The 15,259-nt window shown below is 39.0% G+C and overlaps 1 protein-coding gene and 1 non-coding gene across 2 annotated transcripts in view; both read right to left on the reverse strand.

The window, feature by feature from the left end:
- The window catches only part of Itch (itchy E3 ubiquitin protein ligase), an 88,171-nt gene that overhangs the window by 32,124 nt on the left and 40,788 nt on the right, over window positions 1–15,259 (reverse strand). Inside the window, exons 7-12 of the mRNA XM_005363088.3 lie at window positions 11,357–11,514; window positions 10,138–10,339; window positions 7,579–7,674; window positions 6,844–7,018; window positions 3,698–3,767; window positions 454–538 (exon numbers count right to left, since the gene is read on the reverse strand). Of these exons, the coding sequence (XP_005363145.2) occupies window positions 454–538; window positions 3,698–3,767; window positions 6,844–7,018; window positions 7,579–7,674; window positions 10,138–10,339; window positions 11,357–11,514 (786 nt within the window). The remainder of the gene's footprint in view (window positions 1–453; window positions 539–3,697; window positions 3,768–6,843; window positions 7,019–7,578; window positions 7,675–10,137; window positions 10,340–11,356; window positions 11,515–15,259) is intronic.
- On the reverse strand, window positions 12,673–12,798 carry LOC113457869. The gene has a single exon (XR_003378357.1). It is a non-coding gene; the product is annotated as a U6atac minor spliceosomal RNA (small nuclear RNA).

Genomic DNA, 15,259 nt, shown 5'->3' on the forward strand with positions numbered 1-15,259 from the left:
AAAAACAAAAACAAAAAAAAACAAGGCCTTAGCTAACTTTAACACACAGAATGACATAATTTATGTAACATAAATCACTGTATTCACTGTATACTGTAATCAAAACATTAAGTAAACTTGTGATAATATCTCTTGGTATATTAATCAGCAAATTCTTATAATATACATAAACATTATATCATATAATATAACATATAAACATATTTTTATGTTTTTTTTTTAAAGTTCTGTAATTCTATTGGTGGGGAAAAAAAAGAAAACCAGTGAGTTGTGCCAACTCATCCCCAGTTCATTCTCATAAAACTCAAGCTTTTCATTATATGAAAGTAATAATTTTTCTTCTTCCAAGGTATATAGGTGATTAATGTTTAAGGGTTTTGAGGAAAGAATACATAAATGAGTCACAAATAGGTAAACAATTGCGAGAAGCCATATATACACTAAAGTTCTTACCCTTGGCTTCTGGGGTCTTCCCACTGTGTAATTCGAGTGTTGTGGTTGACAAAATACACTCTGCCATTGCTATCAGTTCTCTTCTCTTTATTAAACAAAATGAAAAACACAACATTAATGTTGGAATAGTCCTTTCCCCTCAAACTAAGATAAAAATAAGTTGAACTGCCTATTTAGTGACTACTTGATTTTATAATTTCTCTATCATATTATATACACCAAAGCTTATCCTAGCCTTTGAAACATATATGCCTTTCTTCCATCGCATTAGTCCATTCACACTTTGAAAAGCATTTGCTCTTTCTTAATGAAGTTGTTAATTATTATTTCTGGGCTGCAGAGATGGCTTGGCAGTTAAGAGCACTTATGCTCTTCTAGAAGACCCAAGTTCAGTTCCCAGCACCCACATCAGTTCAAGCCCAACTGTAACTCAAGGGTACCAGAACTTATGCACACAATTCCACATACAAAATACATACCTACACGTAATTAAAAAAAAACAATTTTTTTAAAAATAAAATCTCTAAGACACTAAAAAGATTTAATTCATAGTGCCCTCCCTGCCCATAAGACCTCTCAGCTATTAAGCTTTTCACAAATGACAGCTGGGCTTATGTGTTAAAGTAGGTATAATTTAAGGTATTCCAAGTATAAGGTAAGCAATTTAGACCTTAGCGCTACTTCACACAAACACAGCAGACAAAGACAAGCTTTCCTATAACAGTGACAAAGTCCACAACTCAAGCTTCTGAGGCTAAGAAGTATTTTTTCCTAGAGCTCTTTCATAAGAGTAAAAATGGTCTGTTAATAATCATCCCCATAAAAATGAGTCATAGCTCTTCTGCCATAAAATGAAGGGTGAGGGCTGGAGAGATGGCTTAGTGGTTAAGAGCACTGGTTTCTCTTACAAAGGACTCAAGTTCATTCCCAGCACTCATGTAGTGGCTCACAGCTGCTTGTAACTCCAGTTCTAGATTGTTGCCCTCTTCTGTGGGTACCAGGCATGCACATAGTATACAGATATACATGCAGGCAAAACATCCATGCACATAAATTTTAAAAAATAAGTAAATTGAGGACAAGGTATAAACTTATAACCTTTAGCTATATTCTTTTAGTGAGTGTCTATGTAAAACACACAACAAAATTATAGAAACAGGGGGCTGGAGAGATGGCTCAGTGGTTAAGAGCATTGCCTGCTCTTCCAAAGGTCCTGAGTTCAATTCCCAGCAACCACATGGTGGCTCACAAACATCTGGAATGAGGTCTGGTGCCCTCTTCTGGCCTGCAGACATACACACAGACATAACACTATACATAATAAATAAATAAATATTAAAAAAAAATTATAGAAACAAAGCATACAATCTCTGTCTGGGAATGCAATCTGACAGGTTAGGTTCAACACCTAAGGACCACACCTTTTCTAAAGCATTGTGTTTTGTTTTGCATCAACCATACACTGACCATTCCACTATCCTAACCACCAAAACTCCATCTCTGGCTTTGGAGAAGACAGGAACAACTTTCATGTATCTTTTCTTCTTATCACAAAATAATGACAAGTTCTAAGGACAGCCCAATACACTTTGTTTTAACCGTCTTCACTTGGAGAAGTCATTTATTTTGTTTTGTTTTTTGGTGGGTGCATGTGATTGTTTACATGTCAAGTGGACATGGATGTGCGTGTACAAGCCCATTTATGCACATGCACATGGAGTCCGAAGGTATGTTGCTTCTCAGGTACTACCTGGTTTCTTTGAGACAAGAGTCTATCACTGACCTAGGACTCACTTGATTCAGCTGGCCTGCTCTGTCAGGGATCCTCTCAGATATCTCCAAGACTACAAGGACCTGGCACCACACCTAGCTTTTTTTTCCCCCATAGATACTGGGGAGTTAATTCAGATTCTCATGCTTGCACAGGAAGTACTTTACTGACTATCTCTCTGCCTTTGTTTGGTGGGTCAGGGTTTCCAACAGTTTAGGCTGGTCTTAAACTCACTGTATAGCCAAGGCAGGATCAGAACTCCTGATCCTTTAACCTCTAACTGCCAAAAGATGCTGGGATTACAGGCACGTACCAACCATCATGTTGGGCTAGCACCAAAATGTTTTGAGTACTGCTGTGGAATAATCCTTCTATACACTCTGAAAATGAGTTGCTCTGATTGTTAATAAAAAACTGATTGGCCAGTGGGTAGGCAGGATTTTCAGGGTAGAGAAAATGCTGGGGAGAAGAAGGGCAGAGTCAGAGGAGAGGCCATGAAGGCAGAGCAAGCAGAATGAGAAATAAGTAGATGAGATAAACAAGCCTCAAGGCAGCACATAGATGAATAGAAATGGGTTAGTTTAAGTGATAAGAGCTAGCTAAAAACAAGCCGGAGCTATCAGCCAACCTTTTATAATTAAGTCTCTGTGTGGTTATGTATGGGCGGGCTGGTGGGACAGAGCTGATCAGCAGTTTAGACAGAAAACTCTGCCTACAGAATATAAATGATTTAAGGGAAAAAATAGGATTTTTCAAAATGGATTACATGTGTACCACCATACCTGGCTCCCTTTAGTTTTTGAGACAAGTCTCTAAATGAACTAGCTGGTCATCAATCTGACTAGGTGAGTTGACCAAATGAGCTTCCTGGATCTGTTGGTCTCCTCAACCTCCATGGGATTGCAGACATGTGCTACCACACCTGGCTTTTTACATGAGTTTTGGGAATCCAATTGAAGGTCCTCCTGTTTGCATGGCAAACACCTTTCTGATTTGAGCCATTTCCCCAACACAGCCTGTTTTCATTATAAAGATCTTGTCTCAAGTATTCGGTATAGTAATAGAAACTGGAGCTGCAAGAGTAATACAATTGATGGGAAGTGGTGGCGCACGCCTTTAATCCCAGCACTTGAGAGACACAGGCAGGAGGATCTCTGTGAGTTCGAGGTCAGCCTGGTTCACAGAGTGAGTTCCAGGACAGCCAGAGTTACACAGAGAAACCCTATCTCAAAAAACAATAAACACAACAACAAAAGCAAAAGAGTAATCTTGTGAAACTGACTTTATTCTCTAAGTAATAGCATCACTGAGGTCCTTCCAGACTGCTGTATCAATGATCTGTTTCTTTTCACTTTGCAATGCTAATGACTCAAACCAGAGTTGTGCCTACGCTAGCCAAGCATTCTATCCTCTGAGCAGTCTCTCTAGTCTGATAGTCTAATAACTGACTTTAATTAAAACTGATGTGCTTACCCCATCCAGGGGGCAGAGGACCAAGGGGATCAAATTCTTTATTTTGTGATGTAGCAAACAAATCTTGATTCTATAAAGAATAAAAACATTAATTAGACATAATTTACAACAAATACATTTCAGAGCAAATGTATGAATTTCAATATGGCTTCCCTGGTATGTACAACATATTCTTACAGAATTCACACTTAAAAAGTTTTATTTTTGCTATAAAAAAAAAACTTTGAAAACTATGTAATATTAGCTAACACTTAAAATTATGTAAAATTAAGGAAGTACATAAACTATATAAATTCTTACCTGAAAATTACTAGTATTTCCCTAGTGCTAAAAAGTTTCCTCTACTAGTAACATAAAAATTAGAGAACCATATATCACACACACACCAGTCATTTATAAAAGCAGTAACTGGAGTGACCAGACAGTTGAGAAAAGTCTTGCATGTACACTGAAAGCCAAAAGATCACACATGCAGATGGAAGAGAACTGGGGGCAGAAAGACAACAACAAAATGCCACTGAGGCAATGAAGGGTGTGTCTATTTCACATAAAAGGTAAATGAGTCCAGGTGAGGTTAAGTAGCTCATCCAAAATTACTCAAAGTAACTGTGGACAGGAACCAGACAGATGTACCTGACTCCAAAGCCACTGGAGATTCATATGGAACTAGGGTTGAAAAAAAACAGGCAAGTTAAGGATCCATACCAAGAAATTTGCCTATAATAATTTAGACAGAAACTAAAATGTAAAACAGAACAGACCTAAAAAGAAATTGGACAGGATATGACTGACACAAGCTTATAATCCTAGTTGTTTAGAAGGTTTAGCCAAGAGGATCTCAAGTTGAAGGTCAGCCTGGGAATTTAGTGAAACCATGTTTCCAAATAAAATGTAAAGAGTCTAGAGCAGCCATAACCTTGAAGAGTTGCACCAATGGCTCTGCAGTACCCCATGGTAGTAGCTCTAACAGACAAAAGGTGATGAAATGATGGGAGCAAGCTGAGGCACAGCCAATTCTGCGGACACCTTACCAAGCACACTAGATTTGTGTGGTACATGATTTGGGGGTTATGTGGCTTTGTGCCCTAAGAGCAGTGTACTATGTCACTGTTAGAGAGGTTCTTAAGGCCAAATAAGCCTTCAAGCTCATGAAGCAGAGGGTAGAGATGTACACTCAGGCCCAGAGGAAGTGCAAGAAGCTGAGTATTTTGTTCGCAGCCATGAGAAAAGCAGACGCCACAGTCTAAGTCTACATATCCTTTCCCTCAATAACCACCCCCATGAAAGCATTCCCCCATCACACACACACACACACACACACACACACACACACACACACACACACACCCCCAAACAAGAAACAAAAGCTACTTTACTCTCTAAAACTACTAGGAAAGGAACTCTAGTGTCATGTTTCCAAAAGAGTGGTGGGAAACTTACTAGAGTGAACAGTGTCTTGATCATAACAAAGCAGTGCAGAGAAGGCTGCTGATAAGGATGACCTTGTCCACGGCATCAAGTGGGAACTATTCTAACGATCAGTTCCAAGAAAAAGGCAGGAGAGGCTGGAGAGATTGCTAACAGTTAAGAACACTGGCTGCTATTCCAGAGGTTCTGAGTTCAATATCCAGCAACCACCTGATGGCCCACAACCATCCACAGGGAGATCTAGTACTCTCTTCTAGCCAGCAGGCAAAACACTGTATACATAATAAATAAATAAATCTTCAAAAAAGAAAGGAGGGAAGGGGTGAGGGGAGAGAGAGAGAGAGAGAGAGAGAGAGAGAGAGAGAGAGAGAGAGAGAGAGCGCACAGGAAAATGGAGAAAAGGTAGCCCAAGGAAGAATAAAGTTGCTTTACTCTGGCACATTCTAAAGGGAAGATCTCATGATGCTAAGCAATTGCAATGCCGAGTGCCCAGCTTCTCCAGGCCTCTGGTAGAGCTGGTTTTCTTTGCTTTAAGTTCTATATACTACTCCAAACAAACCTACTTATTTTGGCATGGACTATTTCACTTTTCTCAGAGAAAGATATGTGATACATTATGACTTGAGATTACAAAAATTCCCAGCAGCAAACCACAGCAAGGAAAGCACTAATGCATTTTTCACTATTTTGGCACTATTAGTCTGAAGGAAAATATATATTTGATCCATTTATTTATATATAGAAAAGGGTGCTTTGTATGTGTGTGTGTCTCTCCCCACCCCACACAATGTCTCTGTACACAGCCTGTAGTAGCCCTGGCTAACCTGGAACTCACAATTTAGGCCAGAATGGATTAGAATTAAGAGATCTAACTTCTGCCTTCCGAAGTCCCCTGAGTACCAGACCAGATTTAAAGCCATTTACCACCATATCTGGGTAGTTTATGTTTTGTTTTTGAGTAGTGTCTTGATTGTCTGGGCTGGCCTTGACTTGAGCTCAAGTGAGTTGTCCACCTTAACTTCCCAAATGCTAGGGTGATAGATGAACACCATCAAACCCAGCTTTGTAAAGAAAACACTTTAGAAACATATACAGTATAAATATATGTACAGTGTATTACTATAAGGAATGAAAGGAGCAGCACACCAAAAAATTTATTCAGTAAGCTTCATCTGTGAGTGTTCAGTGACTCAACCCCACTGTCAATTCTATGCAACCAGTTAAATCAGGTTCCCTGAAACTGAAGTTATAGGCAGTTCTGCATACTGAATTGTTTTGATTCTTTTCAAACTGCTTGGGTCTATTCTGATTATTAATCTTCTCCATGAACTTTAAATTGCTCTAACTTGTTTTCTGTTTTTGATTATTTGTTGGTTGGTTTATTTTTGTTTTTCGAGACAGGGTTTCTCTGTGTACCTTTGGGGCCTGTCCTGGAACTAAACTAGCTCTTATAAACCAGGCTAGCCTCAAAATCACAGAGATTCACTTGCCTCTGCCTCCCAAGTGCTGAGATTAAAGGCGTGCGCCACTGCCACCCAGTTAACTTGTTTTCTGTTTTGTGTTTATTTTTAACAATGACAGAAAACACCGAACTCACAACAAAATCAGCATCTACCTATGTCATCTTTTTAGTGCTTTAGATGACACATGCAGGCAACGTTTTAAACACTAAAGATTTTTATTAGTTTCAATAACCAATAATTCAATAGGCTGCTTACCCCATAGATGAATCTCTGGTTAAACTGCTGCATTGCTCCCTGAAGCTGACTACGTTGTAGCTGCCACTGTTCATAGTTCCGGACAGATTCCACTGTTGGCCTCTGCCATGTTGTTGTTCTTGTGAAATGGTCAACATAATAAATACGTCCCATATTGTCCACACGCCGTTCCCAACTAAACCAGAAAAGAAACAACTAATTTAAGAAAAACCTGTGAAAAACGTGAAACTTTTACCTTGGGGCTACCTCTCTAGCCTACATATCTTGACTTTTTTTTTTTTGTGAGACAGAATTCCTCTGTGTAGCCCTGGCTGTCCTGGAACTCACTCTGTAGACCAGGCTGGCCTCAAACTCACAAAGATGCAGCTGCCTCTGCCTCCTGAGTGCTGGAATTAAAGGCATGCGCCACCACTGCCCAGCTTGAACAGTGGAATCTTTAAATTAGAAGTGCTAACAGTAAAATTCATTGGCCATGGTATGCAACCCCAGAACTTGCAAGGCTAGAGGCTAAGGCAGAAGGACCAAGAGTTCCTTCTGCAATACACAACAAGACTCTGTCTGCGAAAAGAGAATAAGTCACACAGCAACACCCCTCAGCATGCTGGAAGTTCTCTAGCTCTCTTCTTTCTAGTCTGGGTCTAACATAAAGCAAAACAGAGGAGAACAAGAGGACTGTAGGGCACACTGGGTACAGATGCAATTTGTTCTTCTTTGTTTGTAAATTCAGACACTTACCCAGGAGGTAGAGGTTCTGGTCTATCCCATGTTGTTCGCTTTTCAACATGGTCCACATAGTAAACACGCCCATGCTGGTCTACTCTCTGCTCCCACCTTGAATACAAACCAAAGACTGGTGAGGGCACTGTGCATTATTTGGCTTTCTAACCCTGGCTAACACTTTAAATGACCATCCGTGACACACACACAACAGCGAATGAGGTTTCTTTTCCTAAGTGTGTACTCTGGAAATAACATGTATTTCAGAGTCAGTCCATCCACTCAGAAGACCAAAGTTTCTCAATCTCATCAGACTATACTCAAAATTCTGACTATATTCTAGAAGAACTGAAATCAAAGCATATCCCTATCAGACATAAGACAAGAGTTACAGACTACCCACTCTAAGTACTCCAGTCTGCTGGGAAGGTTTGTTGCCAAAGAGAAGAGAATAGCTATAAACCATCAGAGTCTGTTAATTTCACCATTATTTATTTGCTTACTTATTTTTATGTGTTTGGGTACTTTGACTGCATATATATTTGTATATCATGCTTGTGCCTGGTACCCACAGAAGTCCGAAGAGAGCACTAGATTCCCTAAGAGTAGAATTACAGACAAATGTAAGTAGCCATGTGGGTACTGAGAATCAAAACCATTATTTCAAATCTTAAAATCTTTTTTTAAATTTTTTTTAAGATTTATTTTATTGTATGTGTATCAGTGTTTTGCCTGTGTTTATATGCGCACCATGTATATGCCTGGTACCCACAGAGATCAGAAGAGGGTCCTGAATCTCCTGGAACTGGAGTTATGGGTGGTTGTAAGCCACCATGTGCATGCTGGAAGATGAGCCCAGGCCTTCTGCGAGAGCAGCAAGGGCTAGCTAGCTCTCAGTACCAGATCATTTGTTCTTAAGCACAATCTTCTAATTTACCTTGCCATGTAGTATGGTTTAGATATAAGCTGTTCCTTTCTTACCACCCCACCTACTATACTGGCTCATGTTTTTGAATACTTGGTCCCCAGCTAGTGGTACTATTTGGAAGGTTGTAGAACCTTCAAGACACAGATTCTACCTAGAGGAAGTAGATTGCTGGGGTTAGGACTCTTTGAAGGCTGTAACCAGACTGGCTTCTACTGAAGCTCTCTGCTTTCAAACTACCACAGCGAGGAGACCAGTTCCAAGCAAAATCTCTCCCCCAAGTGGTTCTGTCAGGTCTGTCGCACTGGTGAGCACATAAGATTTCCAAAATGAAAATGCCTGGTTACCAACAAGTATAATCTGTGTAAGTAGTTAAAATCTCTAGCACGAGTTTATTAATTTACCAGTCAGTCAAAAAACTGATTGGCACGCAGAGCCCTGAACATGAGGTTTTGTTTCAATTTGTGTGTATGGTTTTAAGGTAGAACTTGGAACTTTACATATACTAGACACATGCTCTACCACTAAGCTAAACTCTTAGCCCTGACTGAGCTCTCAATTTGATCAAACTATTAATGTTAAAAATAGGGGTTTGAGGATCTTCTTCCAGAGGTCCTGAGTTCAATTTCCAGCAACCACATGATGGCTCACAACCATCTGTAATGAGATTCGGTGCCCTCTTCTGGACTACAGGCATACATGCAGTCAGAACATTGTATATATAATAAATAAATCTTTGTTAAAAACAAAACAAAACACAAAAGCCATAGAGGTTGGGGAGATGGCTCAGTAGTTAAGAACACTTTCTGTTCTTACAGAGGACCCAGGCTCAGTATCCAGAATCCACATCAGATGGCTCAGAGCTGCCTACAACACAAGTTCCAGGGGGTTCAATGTCCTTCCTCTATAGGCACTGTCCACATGTGGTGCACACAGAGACAAGGCAAGCAGGCAGGCACAAGTGTACACACACACATGAACACACACACACACATACCAATTAAAAAAAAACTTTTAAGTACAAATTAAAATGGAATTATGGAACTAGTTTATCAGTTTAAATTTTATGCTGCTATGATTTTATAATAAAACTATTTAAAAAGGGCATTTGCTTTTTCCCTATGTAGAGAAGCAGCAGTTAGTCACATGGCTATTGCTTGACTCGCATTAACTTTCTGTGGGTGGTGGTGGGTGTCCTTTAATAATTGTTTTGTTTTCCAGGTGTAATGGTGCACACCTGCAATCCACACTTTGGCAAAAGCAGCAGAAGGATTAGTAATTCAATGCTATCCGCAACTACATCGTGAGTTTGAGGTCAGTGAGAACACCAAACAACAACAACAACAACAAAACATTTTTGAGACAGTCTCCTGCTGTAGTCCAAGTTGACCTGGAAATCGCAACAATCCTCCTGTCTCAGATTCCCAAGTACTGAAGTTACAGGCATGTGCTAACATACCTAGCTCATTTTTGTTCTTCCAAAAAAGGAAGACGTAGTATTTAAAATATGATAAGCTTTCTTGGATTCCATACTTCCAGAAATCAATTACAATTACTTAAAAGGCAATTAATGAAAGAATATAGTATAATCTTTTGTAAATTACTAAGTACACACAAAAGTTTAAAGAAAACAAATGTTAGCAGTTACTTACCCAGGTGGTAGGGGAGCTTGACTTACAGTATTCAGTGGCCTTGGGCCTGAGCCTCCTGATATAGTAAGAGGAATTATTAACCCAGATGTTGCTCCTTCAGATGTACTTGTGTTTGTATTTACATTTGTATTTGTTGGTGGCAAAGAGCCTGTACTAGAACCGTCACTTTCAGAACTGGTGGATGGTGAACCGTTGACAGATGCTACGAAAGATTTGGATAACGTAAGAAAAGCTTTTGTTTTCTGAAATCTAAAATCAGGATCAAATTTTAACTTAAGAATTTAAAAGTAGTCAGGCAGTGGTTGAGCATGCTTTTAATCCCAGCAGAGGCAGGTGAAGCTCTGTGAAATCTCTCTGAGCCTGGTCTACAAAAGCTAGTTCCACGACAGGCCCCAAAGCTACAGAGAAACTCTACCTTGAAAGCAAAAGAAAACAAACAAAATCATCAGATTTATTCACTTTTTTTCCCCTTTGGCCTGCATGTATGGCTGTGTACCATGTGTGTTCCTGAAGGTCAAAAGAGGAAACACAATTATGGATGCTGGAGCACTACCACATGGGTGCTGGGAATCTAACACAGGTCCTCTCCAAGAGCAACAAGTGCTCTTAACTGCTGAGTCCTTTTCTCCAGGACCCCACTCAGCTTTTTCAAAGATAAAATGGACTAAGCAACCAATTTTTTTAACTATAAGATATGCCAGTTATAGTCACACAAAGAAATTTCCATCTAACTGCACTGTCTATGATTTATATAACACATATTATTTTCATTCTTAATAAAGCATTTCCTTATAGAACTTCATTCCTGAAAGAAAAACTTAAAGGAAAAGCAATTCTTAGTTGCCTATGGAAAGATCATTCTTAGTCAAGTCTTTAAATGTAAATATAAAGCCAGAAGCCAGACACGGTGGCTCATACCTGCAATCCCAGATCTTAAGAGGGCTAAAGCAGAGGGATTTCTAGGTTTGAGGCCAGTCTATGTTACAGAGTAAGATTCTACTTAAACAAAACACCAATGACCTGATACGTACCTGTTGATCAGTTTCCAAACAGAATACATTTTAAAACACTAAGCATGGTAGTGCATACTCATGATCCCAGGATAAGGAAGGAAGCATTTGAGGCTAGCACAGGCAACACCTGGAGACTCTGTATCAACTCTTCCTACCTACCAAAAGAACAGTATTTACAAAACAGCAATGAAGGCTGGGATATATACCTGGTCTTCGTGGGGTGGGTGGAGGTGGTCTGGAAGGTCTCGGAGGTCTAGAAGGTTTAAAACCACCATTTGAAAGGGATGGAGAATTGTTCCCATTTGTCTTCTTGTTATCTCCCGACACTGCAGCCTCAGGGTCATCTGATCCATTTGTGCTCACTCTGGCAAGAAGGGCAAAGAGGGGAGAGAGCAGGGAAACAAAACAAATGTTCTTTTTTTATTTAAGAACAGCAGGAAACTAAAAATTTAATATTTTAGGAATTGGAGAAAAAATATTTTTCTTTCTAATTTCAGGCCAGTCTTATCAAATAAAGAGGCCATAGGTGAAAGTCTTATACAACTCCTTGGAGTGGTTTGAATGAGACTTGCCACATAGGCTCATGTGAATGCTTAGTTGTTTCCAAGGAGTGGAACCATTTTAGAAAGATCAGAAAAATTAGATGTAATGGCCTTGTTGGAGTAGGTGCGTCACTGAAGGCAGTTTTTAGTTTAAAAAACCCATGTGAGATCCAGTCTCTCTCAGCCTGCTGCCTGTGGATCAGGACAGAAAGCTCTCAGCTCCTGTTCCAGTGTCCTGACTGTCTGCTTCCTGCTATTATGACAATGGATTAAACCTCTGAAACTATGAGCAAGCTCCCAACTAAATTCTTTCTTTTCTAAGAGTTGCCTTGGTCACAATGTTTCTTCACAGCAATAGAAGAGTAACAACCCTTTAGACAGTGCCGAGTTACTCAAGGATCCAACTGGAGTCCATTCGAAATTACTAGATGTGACTGCAGAAAGGCTTCAGAATGCCCTGTATAAGCAGGAATGAAATCAAGTTCTTCAAAATCCTACTGCCTATAGTCAAAATACCTACAGGCCTATGAACACCCCTCTATATTTCCTATGAGAAAAGTCACCATCTATAAGAGTGTCAAACAGTCCAAGGATACTGACTTAGTACACTGGTTTGAAAGGGGTTTTCCTTTTGGTTTTCAATGCTATATAAACACACACATATAATATTTATATTATATATTTACATTTCTATAATTAGTATACATTAAATTTATGTGTATATACATATATACATACGTTTGTGTGTGTATCTCCCCTTATTCATTCATTCACTTATTTATTTGTTTATTTATTTTGGTTTTGCAGGGCAGGGTTTTTCTGTTCAATGCCCGAGCTGTCCTGGAATTTGCTCTGTAGATCAGGTTGGCTTCAAACTCACAGAGATCCACTCACCTCTGCCTCCTGAGTACTGAGATTAAAGGCGTGTATCACCACTGCCCGGTTCCATGCTATATATTTTTTTTTACTTCGTGGTGGCATCTAAACAGTGGTTAGATGCCACGAAGTAGGTGGCAATGCCTTAACCGTATGTGTGTTGTTAGGCCCAAGGGCCTCTTCCATCCTTGTCAAGGGGAGTGCTAACCTTCTCTCCTTTCATACAACACTCCATGCTATATTTTTAAATATGCAATCTTCGCATTTCTATGTAATTAAATTAATTCAGCAATAAATTAGCTACATTTTATTTCAATGGCTTTATATTTTCATTTTTTTTGAAATTTATTTAAAATCAACTTAGAATTTACTTTTGTGTTGGGATAAAGGCAGTAGCTACATTTTTCTTTTGCCAGATGGCCAACTATCCTAGACTATTAACCTATGGTCATAATAACTTCTGTAGCATTTGACAATGTTCATTAAACTCTTGGTTTTTTGTTATTATTATTGTTACTGTTTTGTTTTTGTTCCCGTGAGACAAGAAGAGCCTTTTTCTAATAAGCAGCCCAGGCTGGCATCCAACTGAAGATTTCCTGCCTCAACCTCCCAAGTACAGGGACTACAAATATACCACTATATGCAGTACTACCCCATCTCTTTTTTGGGGAGGCAGGGTATAGTCTCACTTTGTAGCCTTGGCTGCCTGGAACTAACTATGTATTTAAGTCTCAAACTCACAGATCTCCTTCTGCCTCCACAGTACTGGGGGAAAAAAAAAACATGAGCCACCAAGTGCAGCTATTTCATCTTGAACATTTTTTTGTAGATTTTTAGGTTGAATTTATCTTACTTTATGTGTATGAATGTTTTGCTGACATGCATACATGTATACCACATGTGTGTCTGTTGGACCCCTGGAGCTGAGGTTATGAATAACCATTGTGAGCCACCATGTACCAAGTTGGAAATTTAACCTGAGTCTTAATCTCAGCTCTTAATCTGAGCTATCTCTGCAGCCCCTTCATCCCGTCTTTAAAAGCCATTTTTCTCTAACTTCTGTCACTCTGCTTTTATAATCTTGTACTTAGATTTCTAATCACCCTCTGATTCTTCCTCTTCTTCAGATTTTTCTCTAGGATCGCATATCTCATCATTTCAAAGATTATCTCTAAAAATTATCTACAAGCCAAAATTTTTATAATTAGTGGAACTCTCTCCCAACTCCAAGTATCAAGTTATTAACAAAATGCAGACAATACAGCTCTCCAGCTCTAAGGCATTCCTTCCAGTTATTCTTAATTTCCAAGTCCACTTGATTCTGCTTTCATAGTCTCCCTCTACTCTCCCACTACACCCACCTCATTACCTTTTAGTAGTCTACTATATTAATTTTCTGTCTGTTTTACCAATCTTCACTTGAGGCAATAGAAAGAGGAAAATTTAAAGCAGACATGAGATCTACTTTACCATGTCTGTCGATGAGTCAAGAAACTTAAACACAACCCAGAAAGCTCAAATTACTTTGAGAGATAACATTTACTTTCCTAAAGACAACTTTTAAAAGTATAATAAAAACAAACAAACTATGCTTATGAGGGCTAGAATGTTTGTAACCATGAGCTTTACCAGACTGTTCACGCTTGTCCCTAAATACAAACCACATACCTCATAAATGACTTTACAGGTTCATTTACAAGAGTCCTTAAGATGCGAGAAATGAGAACTAGCTTATACATTTTTATTTAATTAGAATATTTTAAATTTTATTTATTATTATTGTTTGCATCCAACGTGTGTGTGAAGGGAGGTTCGAGCCATGGAGTATGTGGGGGGGGGGGTGTTCGAGCCATGGGGCATGTGTGTGGAGATTGGAGGACAATACTGTGGAATGAGTTCTCTCTTTCCTCTTTTACCAAGGTTCTAGAAATCAAACTCAAGTCTTTAGAGCAAACACAGCAAATGCTTTTTATCCGTCGAATGACCTCACTGCCCTAGTTTATAAACTTTATTTAAATTTTAAGTTTTGCTTGATTTTTAAACTTTGTTAATAAGTTACATCCTTTGAGGAATGAGACTTAGAAAGCCACAGGATCATAAACAACACTACTATAAAGCCATGTAAGCACAGGGCGATCTTAAGAAGCCCATAGTCACATCTTGGAATTATGTTCTGTTCCTTTTCCTGTATGTCTAAGCACGTATAAACTGAGTCCAATTCACCCTGGCTCATCCTCATCCTCAACTCTTTATACTCAGGGTAGGGCTTTAAATGTGTGGAAATACTAAGGGAAAAGGGGACTCTTCAAGTAGTTAGTAGCATATGGGGGTGTGTCTTCCTGTTGTTGCTGACAGACTCATAACCATACAACACAAACTACACCACACATCACTGCCAAATAAATTTAATTTTCTTATAGAATTCTGATTATATCAATCCCAGTCAAATATTTTTTGCCCTGTTTGGAATAGAATCCCTGGCTTTGGACACACTGGGAAAATGTTCCAACACTGAATTATATCCAAGCCCTTTAAAACATTTTTATCATGAAATTTTCTACACATTAAAGAAGTAGAAAGATAACATGGGAGCCTGTTGTACTAGTTTATCCAACTTCCAAGCCGTATTATACGCTATTTCCCTTTACATAGCAGAAGCTAGTCTTTTTTTTTTTTTTTTTTTTGGTTTTT

This window comes from Microtus ochrogaster, linkage group LG8 (genome assembly GCF_000317375.1).
Source record: "Microtus ochrogaster isolate Prairie Vole_2 linkage group LG8, MicOch1.0, whole genome shotgun sequence".
Taxonomy (NCBI): Eukaryota; Metazoa; Chordata; class Mammalia; order Rodentia; family Cricetidae; genus Microtus; species Microtus ochrogaster.